The 21,482-nt window shown below is 38.9% G+C and overlaps 1 protein-coding gene across 4 annotated transcripts in view; it reads left to right on the forward strand.

The window, feature by feature from the left end:
- Positions 1 to 21,482, forward strand: part of diaph2 (diaphanous-related formin 2) — a 496,954-nt gene that overhangs the window by 369,120 nt on the left and 106,352 nt on the right. For all 4 annotated transcript variants that reach the window (XM_063000538.1, XM_063000542.1, XM_063000539.1 and 1 more), the window contains one exon: positions 14,021 to 14,186. In XM_063000538.1, the coding sequence (XP_062856608.1) occupies positions 14,021 to 14,186 (166 nt within the window). The remainder of the gene's footprint in view (positions 1 to 14,020; positions 14,187 to 21,482) is intronic.

Genomic DNA, 21,482 nt, shown 5'->3' on the forward strand with positions numbered 1-21,482 from the left:
TCATGCTGGAACACTGCCCTGCGACCCAGTTTCCGGAGGGAGGGGATCATGCTCTGCTCAGTATTTCACAGTACATATTGGAGTTCATGTGTCCCTCAATGAAATGTAACTCCCCAACACCTGCTGCACTCATGCAGCCCCAGACCATGGCATTCCCACCACCATGCTTGACTGTAGGCATGACACACTTATCTTTGTACTCCTCACCTGATTGCCGCCACACATGCTTGAGACCATCTGAACCAAACAAATTAATCTTGGTCTCATCAGACCATAGGACATGGTTCCAGTAATCCATGTCCTTTGTTGACATGTCTTCAGCAAACTGTTTGCGGGCTTTCTTGTGTAGAGACTTCAGAAGAGGCTTCCTTCTGGGGTGACAGCCATGCAGACCAATTTGATGTAGTGTGCGGCGTATGGTCTGAGCACTGACAGGCTGACCCCCCACCTTTTCAATCTCTGCAGCAATGCTAACAGCACTCCTGCGCCTATCTTTCAAAGACAGCAGTTGGATGTGACGCTGAGCACGTGCACTCAGCTTCTTTGGACGACCAACGCGAGGTCTGTTCTGAGTGGACCCTGCTCTTTTAAAACGCTGGATGATCTTGGCCACTGTGCTGCAGCTCAGTTTCAGGGTGTTGGCAATCTTCTTGTAGCCTTGGCCATCTTCATGTAGCGCAACAATTCATCTTTTAAGATCCTCAGAGAGTTCTTTGCCATGAGGTGCCATGTTGGAACTTTCAGTGACCAGTATGAGAGAGTGTGAGAGCTGTACTACTAAATTGAACACACCTGCTCCCTATGCACACCTGAGACCTAGTAACACTAACAAATCACATGACATTTTGGAGGGAAAATGACAAGCAGTGCTCAATTTGGACATTTAGGGGTGTAGTCTCTTAGGGGTGTACTCACTTTTGTTGCCGGTGGTTTAGACATTAATGGCTGTATATTGAGTTATTTTGAGGGAAGAATAAATTTACACTGTTATATAAGCTGCACACAGACTACTTTTCATTGTGTCAAAGTGTCATTTTGTCAGTGTTGTCCCATGAAAAGATATACTTAAATATCTGCAGAAATGTGAGGGGTGTACTCACTTTTGTGATACACTGTATATGTGTGTGTGTGTGTGTGTGTGTGTGTGTGTGTGTGTGTGTGTGTCAAAAACACAATTAAATGTAAATAAGTAATTATTGCACATATTGCAATTGCAGAAGTGTACGTATTTATGAAGCTGATCATGCTCTACAGTATTACTGGTTGCATCATATACCTGTAACTGGCATAAATCTGATTGATAGTAAAATAATTCTTTATTTCATAAAATGTTGGTACAACAGTCAACCAGTGTGACTCAGCTGTTCTAAATCTGCACTAAATATGTGTTTTGATGCACCACTGACATCCGATGAGCTGATGGCACAAACACAAGAGATGACCTTTAGTGAAGTGTCCTCAGGCACACTCGGCAGATGTTTAGATTGTAAACACCCCGCACTCCCATCGCTGTGCTTTCACCGGAGAGAAATTCCACCAGGTCCTTAGAATCAAGGCTTTTTCATGACAGCATTCTTCAAAACAATAGCAGCTTAAGCCACAAAATCTGCCCGGGGATAATCAAATCAATCTTCCATTAAATCTTTTAGTATACTTCACATTTGAGTTGGTCCTGTAAACAACGTGATTATTCTGTTTGGATCTGGCTTTGCTGATATTAATATTTGATTGTTTGTGGGTCTATTTCTATTGGGATTCATCTCCCTGTTAATCGAGTAGAGATAAGTGACAACACACCACATTTACTGCATTAAATTAGATTTTTTTTTTTATCTTACAACATATTTTACCTGCCTTGCTTTAGATGAATAGATGCTATTAGTTTAGCACTACTGTGCACCCTCTTTGTCTGTCCAACATTATAGGCTCATTAATATTTAAATACTAAAATGTTTAGGTAAATGAACTTTAATTTTAGTATTCATTTTATAAGACAGTGATGAATGCCAACATAAGGATGTGCTCCCACATATATTTATCTTTATTTACATAACATATTTTATAAAACTAGATCTTAAAAACAGTCATAAGTCGAGCAGTTGTAGGGTACTGGACAAGTAATCTGAAAGTGGTTCAAGCCTCACCATTGTCGGGCTGCCACTGTTGGGCTCCTTAGCAAGGTTGTTAACCCTCAGTTACTTAGACTGTATACTGTCACATGTCTGCTAAGTGTTGGTTCTATCAAAAGTGGTCCAAGGAAGGAACAGTGGTAAACCGGCGACAGAGTCATGGGTGGCCAAGGCTCATTGATGCACGTGGGGAGCGAATGCTGGCCAGTGTGGTCTGATCCAACAGACGAGCTACTGTTGCTCAAATTGCTGAAGAAGTTAATGCTGGTTCTGATAGAGAGGTCAGAATACACAGTGCATCGCAGTTTGTTGCATATGGGGCTGCATAGCCGCAGACCAGTCAGGGTGTCCATGCTGACCCCTGTCCATCGCCGATAGCGCCAACAATGGGCACGTGAAAATCGAAACTGGACCACAGAACAGTGGAAGAAGGTGGTCTGGTCTGATGAGTCATGTTTTCTTTTACATCACGTGGATGGCCGAGTGCGTGTGCATTGATTAACTGGGGAACACATGGCACCAGGATGCACTATGGGAAGAAGGCAAGCCAGCAGAGGCAGTGTGATGCTTTGGGCAATGTTCTGTTGGAAGACCGTGGGTCCTGCCATCCATGTGGATGTTACTTTGACACGTACCACCTATCTAAGCATTGTTGCAGATCATGTACTCTCTTTCATGTAAACGGTATTTCCTGACGGCTGTGGTTCAGGAATTGTTTGAGGAGCACAACAACGAGTTTTAGGTTTTGACTTGTCCTCCAAGTTCGCCAGATCTCAATCCAATCTGCTGCTAACATCTTGGTGCCAGATACCACAGCACACCTTCAGGGGTCTAGTGGAGTCCATGCCTCGATGGGTCAATATTAAGAAGGTGGTCATAATGTTATGTCTGATCGGTGTTTATGTATATAAAAACTAGACTAATTCTGTTGAACAAGATTTGTACAAGATTTTCAGTATTTTAGAATGACCAGTTTTTAATAGCTTATGTGCACATACTATATTTGTCACCATAGCATGACAGTTTATTATGCACTGCCATCTGAGGGCTTAAAGGTCATGCACATTCATCAGTGGTTGTATGCTAAAGTGTGAATCACATATTATTTTCTATCTTGCATTGACAAATGCTTTTTTAAACTGGTTGATTAATTTGACACAGTGTGATGTGCCATAACTAAAAGATTGAGACTTTGGTGGATCCTCCTTTTATACCCTTACTTATTACCAATTCACCTGCTTATTTAATTTGCCAGCTAGTTGTTTAATCGGACTTTAACCTATGTTTGTTGACATAGTTACAGTGGGGCCAAGAAGTATTTAGTCAGCCACTGATTGTGCAAGTTCTCCTACTTAGAAAGATGAGAGAGGTCTGTAATTTTCATCATAGGTACACTTCAACTATGAGAGACAAAATGAGAAAAAAAAATCCAGGAAATCACATTGTAGGATTTTTTAAGAATTTATTTGTAAATTATGGTGGAAAATAAGTATTTGGTCAATAACAAAAGTTCAACTCAATACTTTGTAACATAACCTTTGTTGGCAATGACAGAGGTCAAACGATTCCTGTAAGTCTTCACCAGGTTTGCACACACTGTAGCTGGTATTTTGGCCCATTTTGGCCACGCCTGGCACTGCAGGATTTGAGTCCCTCTCGGCGTAGTGTGTTACTGATGGTAGCCTTTGTTACTTTGGTCCCAGCTCTCTGTAGGTCATTCATCAGGTCCCTCCGTGTAGTTCTGGGATTTTTGCTCACCGTTCTCATGATCATTTTGACCCCACGGGATGAGATCTTGCGTGGGGCCCCAGATCGAGGGAGATTATCAATGGTCTTGTATGTCTTCCATTTTTTTACAATTGCTCCCACAGTTGATTTATTCACACCAACCTGCTTGCCTAATGTAGATTCACTCTTCCCAGCCTGGTGCAGGTCTACAATTTTCTTCCTGTTGTCCTTCGACAGCTCTTTGGTCTTGGCCATGGTTGAGTTTGGAGTCTGACTGTTTGAGGCTGTGGACAGGTGTCTTTTATACAGATAACAAGGTCAAACAGGTGCCATTACTACAGGTAACGAGTGGAGGACAGAAGAGCTTCTTAAAGAAGAAGTTACAGGTCTGTGAGAGCCAGAAATCTTGCTTGTTTGTGGGTGACCAAATACTTATTTTCCACCATAATTTACAAATAAATTCTTTAAAAATCCTACAATGTTATTTCCTGGATTTTTTTTTTTTCATTTTGTCTCTCATAGTTGAAGTGTACCTATGATGAAAATTACAGACCTCTCTGGCTGACTAAATACTTTTTGACCCCACTGTACCTGTCAAACCTGTCAACAGTATTTTCTAGTTCTTCGGTTTTCGTGTGTTTGTGTGTTTGTTTGTTTGTTGGTTTCCTACCTTTTGTCTAGTGAATTGTATCCACCATAACCCTGAGTAGGATAAAGCAATGGTAAAAGACAATAAATGAAAGAATGTTTATATTTATAATAAATCCAATTAGCTAGTTGTATTTATGTAAAGTTGTATTTATATGTGTAAAGATTATTTGTTTTATTTGGGTAATACATTTTTGGTACTATATTATGACAGTGAAACCAGTTTTTCATTTTTGAAAGGATTTTAGCTTTGATTTGATGTGATCCAGCTTGTGGTAACAGGGGGTTACAACCTCTTGCAGGAGGGAGAAATTCACTTATCTGGCACTTTGCCATTATTTTTGACATGTCCCACTGGGGATTGGGAAGTGGGCCCAGGCTGTAATTATTAGTCAATGTGGAAGGGTGAAATAGCACCTTGATCAGTATGTGTTCTTGGGGAAATGTGGAAAACAGTGTTCTGATTGAGACTGCCTCTGCCACTGCACAGCTGATCTACATGCAGAACTTACTCGCAGCTGTCAGCTTTGCTTGCTGACCAGGGACTTTAAAAATCAGAGAAAAAGGGCTAAAACCTGTCATTTCCATTTAATTGTTTTGTATGGGCTGTTGTGTGTGTTGTTTGTGTGCATACTTAAGAATCTGAGCAGTGTGTAAATGTGTGATTTTTAGTAGATTGTATATACAAGGGTACCTTGAAACTCAATGCCAGTTGGTTCTGGGACTGGCATTGAGTTTAAAAGGCGTTGCGTTTCAAGGTATTTTTTCCCATAAGGATGTATGGGAAACCTGTTAATGAGTTCCATGGTCCCGTGGACTTGCATATTGGCTAATGTAAAATAATGGGGTTGTTTTTGACACTTCTGCACTGAAGATAACACAAATATAATATAAAACACAAATAAGAAGCTGATTCTTACAATTTCTCAGCACCCCGAGCTGTAACACAAGTTTAAAAGTTAAACAATGAGGAAAATCCAGCTAAACACAGATACATGTGGAGCTTCCAGAGTGAATCTGATGGTTATTGCACACAAATGCAGTTTCGTCTCATATGCACACTTTGCAACTGTTTATTGTTCATTTGAAATGAAATTACTTAAAAAAAAAAAACTGAACACGTTGAGTTTAAGGGAAACATTGAGTTTAAGGGTACAAATTTCTTGATGAAGGGTGTTGAGTTTCAACGTTTTTGAGTTTAGGATATGCTGAGTTACAAGGTACCACTGTATATGTTTTACTTTTTGTGATCTCTGATTAGAAAAATGCTACTACTGAACCTATGTACAGCTAATCTAAATGTCTCCTACCATTTTTGAGCATGCTGGGGTTTTACGCTCTTTGTACTACAAACAATACATGTTTTTATCCACACCAGACCACCAATAAATTTTTTTTCTAATTAATATTCTGCAGTGAATTGTGTGAATCAGCTCATGCATATCCATTCTTTTTTATATGTTATACTTTTATTATTATTTTTTGAGTGCTAAAATTACTCAACACTTTACAAAATGTAGTATTAAAATCTTAGACCTCATCATTGCTGCCACAATTTCAGATAGTGAGCGGCATGGTGGCTCAGTGGGTTGCACTGTCACCTCACAGCAAGAAGATCCTGGGTTCGATCCCCAGGCAGGGTGGTCCGGGTCCTTTCTGTGCAGAGTTTGCATGTTCTCCCCATGTCTGCGTGGGGTTTCCTCTGGGAGCTCCAGTTTCCTCCCACAGTCCAAAAACATGCAGTCAGGTTAATTGGAGACACTGAATTGTGGTGAATGGGTGTGTTTATGTATGTGTGTCTGCCCTGTGATGGCACCCCATCTAGGGTGTTACTGTGTGCTTTGCGCCCATTGAAAAGCTGGGATAGGCTCCAGCACCCCCTGCGACCCTAATTGGATAAGTGGTTAAGAAAGTGAGTGAGTGATTTTAGATAGTACTTTCATAATTAACATTTAAATCAGCACATACAATGCTGTGAAAAAGTACTTGCCCACATCTGATTTCTTCTTTTTTAGCTAATTTGTCACATTTAACTATTTCAGATCTTCCAACTAATTGTATTATGATAAAGACAACTTAAGTAAACACAAAACCCAACTTTTAATGAGCATCTATTTATTGAAGGTAAAGATTTATTCAAACCCTATACCACCCATGGGCAACACACTGGCGCAGTGGGTAGTGCTGTCTCCTCACAGCAAGAAGGGCCTTTCTGTGTACAGTGCATGTTTTCTGTGTTTCTTGCGTCAGTTTTCTCCTGGTTCTCTGGTTTACTCTCACAAGTCCAAAGATATGCAGTCAGGCCAAATGGAGGTCCTAAAAAATACCTTAAGTGTCACTGTGTGTATATGTCATTGGATGGTGGGGGTTGCATGTATTTCTGCCCTGTGATGGACTGGCAACCTGTTTCCTGCCTTTTGCCTAATGAGACAGACCTACCACAACCCTGACCAGGAGAAAACAGTGGTAAATGTAGACGCTAAATGAATGAATGAAAAAATGAATGAATAAATGAGGCCTGTCACTTATGGGAGGGTTCATCACTGTTCCAATGACTCTTACTGTGGTTTGCTATATTGTGAGAGCATTAGCGATGGCTTTTTAACCCTTTTTTAATGCATTTTCTCCCTTTTCCCCCGATTTTTTAGCATGTCTAATTTTTACCCAATTGCGTTATGCTTCCTCTCCACTGGAGCTGACCCCTGCCCCGACTGAGGAAAGCAAGACTGACACACTCCCCCTCTGACACGTGTGCAGTAGCAGACTGCATCTTTTCACCTGCACGAGGCGATTTCATATGCCGATCAGCTTTGTGCACGGAGAGCCACACCCCGATCAGCATTATTCCTCGACTCTGTGCAGATTCCATGAACCAGTCAGCAGAGGTCGCAGTTTGCTCAGTCATGAGGAGTCCTTATCCGGCTTGTCCTACCCTATGAACAACAGCCAATCGTTGTTCATGCAGCCGCCCAACCGAGCCGGATGGCAGAGCTGAGATTTGATACGATGTATTCGAAATCCAAGCTCTGGTGTGCTAGCGTGTTTTACAACTGCACCACTTTTTAACCCTTTTGAGACTGGCAGATTTCAGTGACTTTGTTTCGCATATTTATTTAAATATCTTTTTGTAAATTGTGGCATTACAAGTTTTACATGACCTTCTAGCCTGTCTAACATTGCCAGACATGTTCTATTTTTGTGATGCTTAGATTCAACAGATCTTAAACCATAAATGGCTGTGGCTAATGAATAGAACCCCAATCATCAATTGAATTTGATTAACTAGTTGATTTAGTAGCTAAGGTGGCAAGTCATTTTTCACATAGGGTCAGGTAGGGCTGAGCAGCATTCATTTTTTAATAAATCATCATATATCTTATGATCTGAAACATGTAAGTGTGGCAAATATGCAAAAGAGGCAAACAAAGTGTGGTCTGTATTGGCGCATTGATCAGTAGATAGCTTATAAAAAATTGATCCAATGAATAGTTTACAGTTTGCTCAGCTGCTGATTATTTTGTGGCATACTTTCACATGACGGAATCATGAGAGATGTAATCTGACAATCACGGCTGTGTTGACAGCTTTCAGAAGGTGACAGGACCATGACTGTGCTATGCAGGAACAAGTAGTGTTGAGTCTGTCTGCAGCAAACTGTTGATCCATATTCAAGGTGTCGTGTTAATTACTTTGGATCCTATCCAGAAGTGCTCTGCAGTGTGGTGACATTCAGTTGGTACAATTTTAATTGTTTTTACTATGTTCACTGAGCCAGTTTCTTGTATCTTTTTATCAGCCACTATAGACAGAAGACTAAAGGAGAGTTTGGTTGAATATCTCGGTAATTTTGTTGTTATAACTGTACCACTATTATAGGCAGTATCACATATTTACAATTTGTCATAACATTTTGCGTATCTCATGGCCATTTTGACCAATGACCGACTTTCGGAGGCATTTCATTCTAGAGTAAATTTTAAATTAAATTTCTTAATAATAGTAAAAATTAAATAAAATATAAAATAAATAAAAATAAATAAAATTCACCAGCTATCAGGTATTTCAAAAAGGAAAAAAAAAATCATAGAACATGGCAAAGGTGAAAAAAACTATATATCACAATATAAATGGCAAGTGAATGAAGTGCCCTTCAAAAGTGAAGCTTTCAAGCTGCTCATCTCCTGTATACATTCAGTTAAGATCAGTTTTTTACCACATTTGTGCTGTAGTGTGTGCTCTCTGCTCTGGGGGAAGCCAGCCGTTCTTGTAACTTTTTCGTCTCGACATTCAGCATGTGAGTAGGGCTGGGTGATATGACTAAAAAACTCATATCTTGATATGCTTTTGAGAAGTGGCGATATACGATACAATATAACGTAAACTTAAAGTACAATGGCAGGTCACTGCCTGTATTTTAGCTTATTTTGTTTACAATTTATATTAAAAACACAAAACATTGTAGGTCTTATAAATTCTGACAGAATTACAGTATTTACATTGTGTATCATTACACGGCTGTATACATGTATGTATAAATATTGACAATATTGACAATATTTATATCAAACAAACCAGCAGAATCTCACGATCACATTTATGTTATCCGCTTTACTTCAAATAAATGAGCATAAAAAAAAAAAAATCACTACCGCTGCTTACCTGAGCTTCTCTTCTTCAAATTGAGACCAAATCTATATTTGTGTGTTGTTCCATTAGGGATGTAATCCACTTGTTTTTCTTTTTGTATGTTTCCAGAATATTTACAGAATATATAAACCTATATCCAACTGTGTTTGTCCACCTAACTAACGAAAACTGTCTTAGATCATTTATTCTCTCGGCTTTCACGGTAAAAAGCTTAAACTGGTAATTCGTTCACTAAACTTTCACTTATGAATCTACAACCAATAAAGAGATTGAAATCTGAATTTGGAAGTTCTGATCGGTTTATACAGTTGTTTTTCAAGGCCTGGACCACGACTGAATCTCTTTAACAAGTGAACCGATTCATGGAGTCGTTTACGCACGACTCCATAATGAAATAGAGTGAGCATAACGGATGAATCTTTAGCATAAATGAGAGCACAGCTCCCTGATTCGATTCCAATGAATAATTAGTGAGCGCCGAGTCAGTACTTTGTCAGGGTGGTTTTGTGTTTATGATCAGTCGCTGTGCTCAGGTACTCTGCAACAGTGTACTGTTGATTTAGGGCCAGATAACTACATCTTTGTACTGTAGTTTCATTTTCCAGTGGTTGCAGTACATTTGCATTTGTTGTGTTATGATTTAGTAATTGTAACAGGTTTGTGGCCAGGCTGGTCAGGAAGTGCTGTGCTGTTAGTGTGTGTTGGGGAGTTCAGATTCAGGACCAGCTCTGTAAGGGGACTTGGCACAGCTCTTGGCATTGCAGAACTTTGGCATTGTATGATTCTGGATCACTTCTTTTCACATGTAAATGGAATCTGCATAATTCTGCTCTGCATTATGTGTGGTATTTTTGTGAACTAGTAGAATGATTTTGCAGAATTCAGTACGAGCAATTTTTTTGGATGTTTGTCCCATTTTATTAAAGCTTTGGTAAATGTTCCCCAAACCTCTTTACAATGCAAAGCAATGGGTTCAATTACTGGTTCATATAATTCTAGCCAGATTGGAATAAAAATTTGAATGGGTATTTGGTGTTTGATAGTGTAGAATGATCTGTGTGCTTTCAGTTCATTGACTGCTGAACTAAATCTTGTGAAGAGTATGTGTATTCTTTTCAGCTTTCTATTGTATGTGTTCCTAGGATGAAGTGTGAGTTTAAGATCTGACTCTTTTCTGGAATGTTTAAGTTTTATTTCTTTTTATTTTTTTTTTCACTTTGACTGTCAGGACCCAGGTTTGACAGGTCCAAGTTCTGCTGCTGACCTTACCTCCCTTTCACCCTCCCTCCCTTTCTCTGTTCTTTCTGTAAGCAGTTAATGCTCCTTCTTCTTTGGTTGACATGCTCTAGATCTAAACAAGAGCTTCTGACTACTAGACTTGTACATTTGCAGGCCAGTGATTATGTAACCTTTTCGCCCAATTTGCAATGAGTTTGGCCAGAAGGCTCTGACAGTGTTGTGAGAGAATAGAAGTCTCTCCACCAGGCTCTTAAAATAAAGCTAGGGGCCTCGCAGGACAGCATTAAATCAACATTAATGGAAGTGGGTTGGAGAAGATTTATTAAGGCGACTTTTGGCCTCACCTATGGGAAAAGTGCACTACTTTATTAACTCTCACATACACAAAGGTAAACAGGGTAGATAATTTATACTGGTCCTTAAACGTAGCAGTGTTGCACTTAGCTTTCGAAAGAGGTTTAGATATGTTTTAGTTAAGACTTCTTTGTATATAAAATGTTAAATGTTTTGCTGTAATTTTACAGTGTGGGGAACAAAATATGCATGTTGATCAGTGTGTCTGGAATACTTTTAATGTTTATTTTTCAGATTTTTGAAATAATTTACAACCCCAAATCAGAAAAATGTTGGGACAGTATGGAAGGTGCAGAAAAAAAGCAGTTCAGTTTTTAAATTAACTTTTACATCATTTCAGACAGTATGAACCTAATATATTTCATGTTCTGTCTGGTCAACACATTTTTTGTTAATATACATTTATTCCTACAATTTAGGCCTACAGCACATTTCAAAAAAGTATGGACAGTAAAGCATTGACCACTTTGTAATGTTGCCATTCCTTTCCACAATACTTGAATCTTGTTCCATACTTCCTGCAAACATAGGGTTGTTGTTTTCATTTTAAAATATGGGGTTGTCATATTACGTTTTTCATATTAAAATTCTCTACACATTATAGTTGACTGGTCAGGATTGCAGACAGGCCAGTCCAGTACTCGTACCCTATTTTTTCACAGCTATGCCTTTGTAATATGTGCAGCATGTGGTTTTGCATTGTCTTTTTGAAAAATTCATGGACATCCCTGGAAAATATGTCGTCTTGAAGGCAACATATGTTGTGCTATAATATCAATGTACTTTTCTGCATTAATGCTGCCATCACAGTAAAATACATTGGGCGCTTGGGCACTGACTCAACCCCATACTATGACAGATGCTGGTGATTAAACTTTGTTGGTAACAATAGAGAGATAGATAGTAAAGAGTTTCTTTTACTCTTTGGACCAGAGAACATGATGTTTATTATTTCCGAAAGTAATTTAAAAGGTGGACTCATCAGACCACAGGATGTTGTCACTTTAAGAGAATTTGCTGACATTTCTGGATGTTGCACCTCCCAACAGCACAGTAAATATTTATGATGCATTTTTATATGCAGTTCCCTAACATCAACAACAACATCTATTATCATTTAACTGTCGCTGCAGTAATTAACAGATTATTAGGCTAAGCAAGCTAATTCAGTTCACACCAGCACTAACTAACAACAGCCACATAAGGCATATCACTAAAAATAAAGTAAATGCTTTTTAGTTTAGATTTTCTTGTACATTTTTATGACGATAAAAAAATCTGTGTATATTATGGTATAACAGTTATACTGTTAATAATTTTGCAGCATACATGTTTAATAAAAAAAATTGGTCTTTACTGAATTTAACAATAATAGACAAATTGGCAAGCCTATAATGACAAACTAAAAATATGTATTTTAACACATTTTTAATGGTTTACAGAGTAGACTTGGATGGATATGTAAACTCTTGGCTATGATTTGACAACAGTGAGGTGTTCCAATTAAAGCTTAGTCCAACAATGCACACACAGTGCAGGTCTGATTTTCTTAAAAAAGTTTGGTTTATGCGAATCGTTACTTAATTAAAACAAATTTTAGAGAAGTTTAGAAAAATAAATTTTAAGACCTGGGTGTTTACAATTCATAATACAACCCCAAATCAGAAAAAGTTGGGACAGTATAAATAATGCAAATAAAATAAAAATGCAGTGTTTCTTACATTTACTTTGACTTTTATTTCCTTGCAGACAGTTTAAACCCGAGATATTTTTTTGTCTGCTCAACTTCATTTCATTTGTTAATATACCTCTATTCCTGCATTTCAGACCTGCAACACATTGCAAAAAAGTTGGGATGGGAGCAATTTAGGGCTAGTAATGAGGTGAAAAAACTAAATAATGATGTGATTCCAAACAGGTGATGTCAACAGGTGATTGTAATCATGGTTTGGTACAAAAGCAGCATCCAGGAGTCTTTGATGAGCAAAGATGATCAGAGGATCTCCAGTTTGTCAACCAATGTGAAAGAAAATTAATGAAATGTTTAAAAACAATGTACCACAAAGAAAGATTGAAAGGGATTTGCATATTTCTCCCTCTACAGTGCATAATGTCATCAAACGATTCAAGAATTTTCCAGGGATGTCTATGCATTTTTCAACAAGACAATGCAAAACCACATGCTGCACACATTACAAAGGCATGGCTGCGGAAGAAGAGGGTACGAATACTGGACTGGCCTGCCTGCAGTCCTGACCTGTCCCCAATGGAGAATGTGTGGAGAATTTTGAAACGAAAAAATGCGACAACAACAACCCCGTACTGTTGTACATCTTAAGACGTGTTTGCAGGATGAATGGGACAAAATAAAACCTAAAACACTAAATTGCTTGGTATTCTCGGTGCCAAAACGTCTTTTAAGTGTGGTGAAAAGGAATGGCAACATTACGAAGTAGTAAATGTTTTACTGTCCCAACTTTTTTGGAATGTGTTGTGGGCCTGAAATGCAGGAATGGATGTTTATTAATAAATGAAATGAAGTTGAGCAGACAAAACATGAAATATCTCAGGTTCATCCTGTCTGCAATCAAATAAAAGTCAAAGTAAATGTAAGAAACTCTGTGTTTTTTTTTATTATTATTAGCATTTTCCATGCTGTCCCAACTTTTTCTGATTTGGGGTTGTAAAACAAAATCGTTCTGATTTGTATCATTAATTTTACCATCCTGCAAAGAACACACACCTTGTTCATTTGTCTTCTAGTAACAATGCTTATGTCTATATTGTAGTGCTTATGCAAAAAAAAAAATATGTGCCTGTTTTGTATTTCTATATTTTTGTTTATGCACATAAAAGTAGGTGGTGGTAATTCATGCTATGCCAGTAAATAGTGAGGTTACACATTTTGGACAGAAGCTGCCAATAACAGTTCAGTAAAATGCTGTAAAATGCAATGCATGCAGACTGATCCCACTTTTGTGCCAAGAATCCATGAAACAATTACTGCCGTCAGCTATTCCCTCCACTATCTGTGTTTGTACTATGAATACAAAATGCTTTTCTGTCACTCCTCTGCTATAGGTATTAGTATACTCTGGCACTGACAAGTCAGATAAAGATGGTTATGAAAAAGGCACATGCCTTTTTTTTCTTATGTGACCTTGATGTTAATTATAAAAGGTGTGTATGTATGTATGTATGTATGTATGTATGCATATCTGTTTGTTCTGTAAACCCAGTTTCTTGTTATTTTTCCATTAACTGACTCCTTCTCACGGCTTTGCCAAACATTCTCGAGAGCAGTACGAAAAGCTCTCCACCATGCACAAGAACATGCAGAAGCTTTATGAGAGCCTGGGGAGCTACTTTGCCTTTGATCCACACTCTGTCAGCGTTGAGGACTTTTTCGGGGACCTGGCCAATTTTTGCACCATATTCTTGGTGAGTCCAGAGCCTTTTTTAATTTATTTATTAATCTGCACTTCTTTTAGGTCAAATACAGGAGAATATACTGGTTCTTTTTTTCCAGCCATCTCAGTGTCATTTTTGTTTGTTTTTATAAAACATGCCGCTCAGGTGGCGCAGCAATAAAACACTCTAGCACAGTGGTCCCCAACCTTTTTTGCACCATGGGCCGGTTTCATATAAGAATTTCACTGATCGGCAGGGGATTTAAAATGTAATTTCTGATGTAGCAATCTCAAATTATTTCTGTGCGGCCCGGTAATAAATGACCCACGGACTGGTACTGGTCCGCAGCCCGGTGGTTGGGGACCACTGCTCTAGCACACTAGAGCTGACATTTCGAACTCATCGGTTTGAAACTCAGCTCTGCCATTCGGCTGGACTGGACGTCTATATGAACAACGATTGGCTTGTTGTTCATACAGGGAGGGAAGAGCCAGATAGGGATCTCATAACTGATGCAATTACGACCTCTGCTGGCTGGTTGATGGCGTCTGCACAGAGTTGGGGAATAATGCAATTAGGGTGTGGCTCCTTGTACACAAAACTGTTCTGCATATGAACTCGCCTCGTGCAGGTGAAAAGATGCAGTCGGCTACTGCACACGTGTCGGAGGGGGAGTGTGTCAGTTCGCTGTCCTCAGTTAGGGCAAGGGTCAGCACCAGTAGAGAGGAAGCATAACGCAATTGGGTAAAAATTGGACACGCTAAAAATCGAGAGAAAAGGGGAGAAAATGCATTAAAAAAAGACAGGTGAAGTTTTCAAAGATTTAAGATTGTAATTAATTTTGTAGCATTTTAATTTTATGCATATTAGATCAGGTCAGTGCATCTTATGAAAATCGAAAAATCCCTTTACTTAAAAATTCCTTTGTCATAATTAAGTTTTAAATGCTGATTTTTAAATGCTGATCAATTAAATTAAAATATGTTTTGTAAAAATCCCACATCAAACCTATCAGTTGGCAGTATATATATATTTTTTTTGGTTGAAGAAATTGGACTGCTTGGATTTCTTCAAAAACTAATTCATATACATTTCAAAATTGGATTAAATCAATTTATTTAACCATATTTTTTATTGTTCTGATTTTATTGTTCAGAAAAGTTGCAGCCATTATATCAAGTCATGCATCTTTGTGCATTGGCCTTTAATAAATCAGGTTTCTGAATGGCAGCCTTCTATGAATTGCAATTTTACAAAGCTCATTACATGAAGACTTTGTAACACAGTGTCTGTGTGTTTGTGTAAAACATGCTTATTTTTCTACTTTGGTAGAATTATCTTAATCTTTATCTTAAATTAGCCACTATTGATAAGTAAGCATATCTAGTTAGCACATACGATAAGTAATCTATGCTATGAATGTGTTGTACAAGCTATGACTGAACGTCTAGGTTCCAAACTGCAGTTGCATAATCCCTTAAATTTATTAGTTTGAGGTGGAATGTGTCAGCGTGGTGCTGCATCACCACATGGTCTCCCCCAGCTTAGGTGGTTTAGCTAAACTGGTTATTGGTAAAGTCAAAAAAGGCTTTTAGAGCTTTTTAACTATACATCTTAATGTATAGATTTTAAAACATTGCAATGTAAAAGAAAATATTTAATTAAATTTCCCAATCTCACAGCCCAACCACTTCCCTGGCAAAACAAATAGATGAAAATAGGTCAGAGAATAGATATACTGTCCATAAGGTATGCTCAGTTTTCAAAATCAATTACTGTGAATGGCAAGGTCTTCTTATCTGAGGAACACTGTCACATATCCCATATTTCATCCTGCTGATCAAAGCCTAGCTACACATGACAAGGCACTCCCTCAAGGATTCAGCACAGCATGGCTATAAAAAGATTAGTCTTTGAAAATAAATTTATTTTCTAGCAAATTGTGTTTTGTAAATTACCGCATTGTAAAGGCAGCATTAGAGTAGAAAAAGAAATACATCTGGATGATCGGTGGTGGCATTAAGTACTTCCTCTGGTCATTCTCTCTTTTCTTTTTTCGCCTGACTAATGGCGCCAAGGCACACACAGTACAGAGAGTCACATTTTCAAGTACATTGCCCTTGACCTTACTCTGGGCATCTAATGAAGGCATCTAATATGTGTGGCTGCCTTAAGCTGGCAATATATTTTAAATGATGAAAGAAATAAAAGAAAAAGTTTTAAAAGAGACTTGACCCTGTTTGAGCACACAGTGTTCAGAGTAAAGTATTATATTTTAAATTGCAAGTATATACTGTATACAGTGTATCACAAAAGTGAGTACACCCCTCACATTTCTGCAAATATTTCATTATATCTTTTCAAGGGACAACACTATAGACATGAAACTTGGATATAACTTAGAGTAGTCAGTGTACAGCTTGTATAGCAGTGTAGATTTACTGTCTTCTGAAAATAACTCAACACACAGCCATTAATGTCTAAATGGCTGGCAACATAAGTGAGTACACCCCACAGTGAACATGTCCAAATTGTGCCCAAATGTGTCGTTGTCCCTCCCTGGTGTCATGTGTCAAGGTCCCAGGTGTAAATGGGGAGCACGGCTGTTAAATTTGGTGTTTTGGGTACAATTCTCTCATACTGGCCACTGGATATTCAACATGGCACCTCATGGCAAAGAACTCTCTGAGGATGTGAGAAATAGAATTGTTGCTCTCCACAAAGATGGCCTGGGCTATAAGAAGATTGCTAACACCCTGAAACTGAGCTACAGCATGGTGGCCAAGGTCATACAGCTGTTTTCCAGGACAGGTTCCACTCGGAACAGGCTTCGTCAGGGTCGACCAAAGAAGTTGAGTCCACGTGTTCGGCGTCATATCCAGAGGTTGGCTTTAAAAAATAGACACATGAGTGCTGCCAGCATTGCTGCAGAGGTTGAAGACGTGGGAGGTCAGCCTGTCAGTGCTCAGACCATACGCCGCACACTGCATCAACTCGGTCTGCATGGTCGTCATCCCAGAAGGAAGCTGACGCACAAGAAAGCCAGCAAACAGTTTGCTGAAGACAAGCAGTCCAAGAACATGGATTACTGGAATGCCCTGTGGTCTGACGAGACCAAGATAAACTTGTTTGGCTCAGATGGTGTCCAGCATGTGTGGCGGCGCCCTGGTGAGAAGTACCAAGACAACTGTATCTTGCCTACAGTCAAGCATGGTGGTGGTAGCATCATGGTCTTGGGCTGCATGAGTGTTGCTGGCACTGGGGAGCTGCAGTTCATTGAGGGAAACATGAATTCCAACATGTACTGTGACATTCTGAAACAGAGCATGATCCCCTCCCTTCGAAAACTGGGCCTCATGGCAGTTTTCCAACAGGATAACGACCCCAAACACAACCTCCAAGATGACAACTGCCTTGCTGAGGAAGCTGAAGGTAAAGGTGATGGACTAAACCCAATTAAGCACCTGTGGCGCATCCTCAAGTGGAAGGTGGAGGAGTTCGGTGTCTAACATCCACCAGCTAAGTGATGTCATCATGGAGGAGTGGAAGAGGATTCCAGTAGCAACCTGTGCAGCTCTGGTGAATTCCATGCCCAGGAGGGTTAAGGCAGTGCTGGATAATAATGGTGGTCACACAAAATAATGACACTTTGGGCACAATTTGGACATGTTCACTGTGGGGTGTACTCACTTATGTTGCCAGCCATTTAGACATTAATGGCTGTGTGTTGAGTTATTTTCAGAAGACAGTAAATCTACACTGCTATACAAGTTGTACACTGACTACTCTAAGTTATATCCAAGTTTTATTTCTATAGTGTTGTCCCATGAAAAGATATAATAAAATATTTGCAGAAATGTGAGGGGTGTACTCACTTTTGTGATACACTGTGTATACTGTATATATACAGTATATATATATATATATACGTATATATATATATATATATATATATATATATATATACAGTATATACACAGTCATGTGAAAAAGTTAGGACACCACAAGAAAACCTTTGTCTTTTTAAACATATTTAAACATGTGAACATTTGAGCGTCATTTATACAAGTATTGAGAGATGGAGCTTATATAACTAAACAAAAAAATGTTAAAATTACTTTTTAACACAAGTTGTAAAATGTAATGAACAAAAATGGAAATTTATTGTGAGGATAAAGTTAGGACACCCCCACATTTATTACTACTTAAAATGTCTAAAATTAGAATCAGGTGTACCACATCAGCTGCAATGATTAGACCAACGTTAGAGGAAATTGGAGTTTTATTTAAACCTCAGACATTAGTTTGGTTTGCTCTTGAGTGTTGAAGTGAGTGGTATCATCATGGTAAGATCTAAAGAGCACTCAGAAAGAGTGAGACCTTCAGAAAGAAAGTTGTAGCTGCATATGAGTCTCGGAAGAGATTTAAAAAGATCTCAAAACCATTAGAAATCAGCCATTCCACTGTCCGGAATATAATGTACAAGTGGTGAACATTTAAAACAACTGCCAACATGGCCAGATCAGGCCGTCCTAGCAAATTCAGCCCAAGAGCAAGATGTGTAAAAAAGTCTCCAATAATCCTACATTATTATTACATCATCATGGGACCTACAGGTAGCTCTTGACACAGTTGATAGCAAGGTACATGCATCTACCATCAGAAAGAGACTGCACAAGTTTGATTTTCATGGGAGGTGTACAAGGAGGAAACCCTTGCTGTCAAAAAAAAAAACATCAGGGCAAGACTAAAGTTTACCAGAGAACACCTAGACAAAGACCAGGACTTCTGGAACAATGTGCTGTGGACAGATGAATCCAAAGTTGCATTATTTGGGCACAGTAACAGAAGACATGTTTGGCATAAACCAAACACAGCATTTGAGCACAAGAACCTCATACCAACTGTGAAGCATGGAGGTGGAAATGTCATGGTTTGGGGCTGCTTTGCAGCAGCAGGGCCTGGCAAGCTCTCCATTATAGAACCCACGATGAATTCTTCACTGTATCCGAGGGTGCTTGAGGATAATGTAAGAGCATCTGTCCAAAAACTGAAGCTGAAGCGGAGGTGGACCATGCAACATGCCAACGACCCCAAACACGTAAATCCAGTAAATCCATGAAGGAATGGCTCAAAAGAAAGAAATGGAGAGTTCTGGAATGTCCAAGTCAAAGCCTGGATCTTAATCCTGAGATGCTGTGGGGTGATTTCAAACGGGCTGTGCATGCAAGAAACTCCTCAAACCTCATACAGCTGAAGAAATTCTGCATGAAGGAGTGGGAAAAAACTTTCTCCCAGTTGATGTCAGAGACTGGTAGATGGTTATAGGAAATGTCTAATTAAGGTTATTTCAGCCAAGGGGGGAAATACCAGTTATTAGGGCATAGGGTGTCCTAACTTTTTCCTCACAATGAATTAAACATTTTTTTTGTTTAGTTATACAAGCTTTATCTCTCAATAATGTTCAAATGAAGCTTAAATGTCCATATGTTTAAATATGTTAAAAAAGACAAAGGTTCTCATGAGGTGTTCTAACTTTTTCGCATATATATAGTGCCATTAATGAAGTAAAGGATGAGGCAGTAGAAAGCATTTTAGAAAAAAATTGCTCTTGATTTGAATTCAATGCATGAAAAGACATCTGCAGTCACTACATAAAGGTATACAGTTTAACGACACAAATAATAACACACTTAATTTAACATCAACAATAATGTTTACATTTTTATGTAATATCTACAATATTTAGAAGCTAATGTGGCCATTATTTATGAATGTTTATTCTCTGATTAAATATAACGTCAGATTGTTTTTTTTTTTTAATTAGGTATATTTTTACTTTTGTTTACTATTGTGTCATATCTACTAAACTTTACTGTTTAAAAATGCTAGATCTTCGTCTTTTTCTGAAATGCTTAATAAAATATGCTACACGGCTGAATGAAAACCATTTAAAGTGGTAATTGAGCATAAAGACGTAATGAATTAAGATACTGTCAAATGAGATGGTTATTTTTAGCTACTTGATTAATGTGAAATGTTGTGTAATAACAGAGGTGCAAAGTGCATAATTTACTAACAAAAGTGTTGATAAAAGCTATATACTGTATATATATATTGATAGATAGATAGATAGATATCCTTTATTTGTCATATATACTTATACAGGTGTACAGTACAATGAAATTCTTTCTTCGCATATCCCAGCTTGTTTAGAAGCTGGGGTCAGAGCGCAGGGTCAGCCATTGTACGGCGCCCCTGGAGCAGACAGGGTTAAGGGTCTTGCTCAAGGACCCAACAGTGGCAACATAGCAGAGCCTGGATTTGAACCGCCAATCTTCCGGTTGATAGCCCAAAGCTCTACCCACTAGGCTACCACTGTCCCTACATATATACATATATATACAGATTAGGCATAACATTATGACCACCTTCCTAATATTGTGTTGGTCCCCATTTTGCTGCCAACACAGCCCTGACCCATCAAGGCATGGACACCACTAGACCCCTGAAGGTGTGCTGTGGTATCTGGCACCAAGATGTTAGCAGCAGATCTTTTAACTCCTGTAAGTTGCGGGGTGGGGCCTCCATGGATTGGACTTTGTTTGTCCAGCACATCCCACAGATGCTTGATTGGATTGAGATCTGGGGAATTTGGAGGCCAAGTCAACACTTCAAACTCGTTGTTGTGCTCCTCAAACCATTCCTGGACCATTTTTGTTTTGTGGCAGGGCGTATATACAGTGTATCACAAAAGTGAGTACACCCCTCACATTTCTGCAAATATTTCATTATATCTTTTCATGGGACAACACTATAGAAATAAAACTTGGATATACAGGGGTTGGACAAAATAACTGAAACACCTGGTTTTAGACCACAATAATTTATTAGTATGGTGTAGGGCCTCCTTTTGCAGCCAATACAGCGTCAATTCGTCTTGGAAATGACATATACAAGTCCTGCACAGTGGTCAGAGGGATTTTAAGCCATTCTTCTTGCAGGATAGTGGCCAGGTCACTACGTGATGCTGGTGGAGGAAAACGTTTCCTGACTCGCTTCTCCAAAACACCCCAAAGTGGCTCAATAATATTTAGATCTGGTGACTGTGCAGGCCATGGGAGATGTTCAACTTCACTTTCATGTTCATCAAACCAATCTTTCACCAGTCTTGCTGTGTGTATTGGTGCATTGTCATCCTGATACACGGCACCGCCATTGGATGCACATGGTCCTCCAGAATGGTTCGGTAGTCCTTGGCAGTGACGCGCCCATCTAGCACAAGTATTGGGCCAAGGGAATGCCATGATATGGCAGCCCAAACCA

Source organism: Trichomycterus rosablanca, chromosome 8 (genome assembly GCF_030014385.1).
Source record: "Trichomycterus rosablanca isolate fTriRos1 chromosome 8, fTriRos1.hap1, whole genome shotgun sequence".
NCBI classification, from domain to species: domain Eukaryota; kingdom Metazoa; phylum Chordata; class Actinopteri; order Siluriformes; family Trichomycteridae; genus Trichomycterus; species Trichomycterus rosablanca.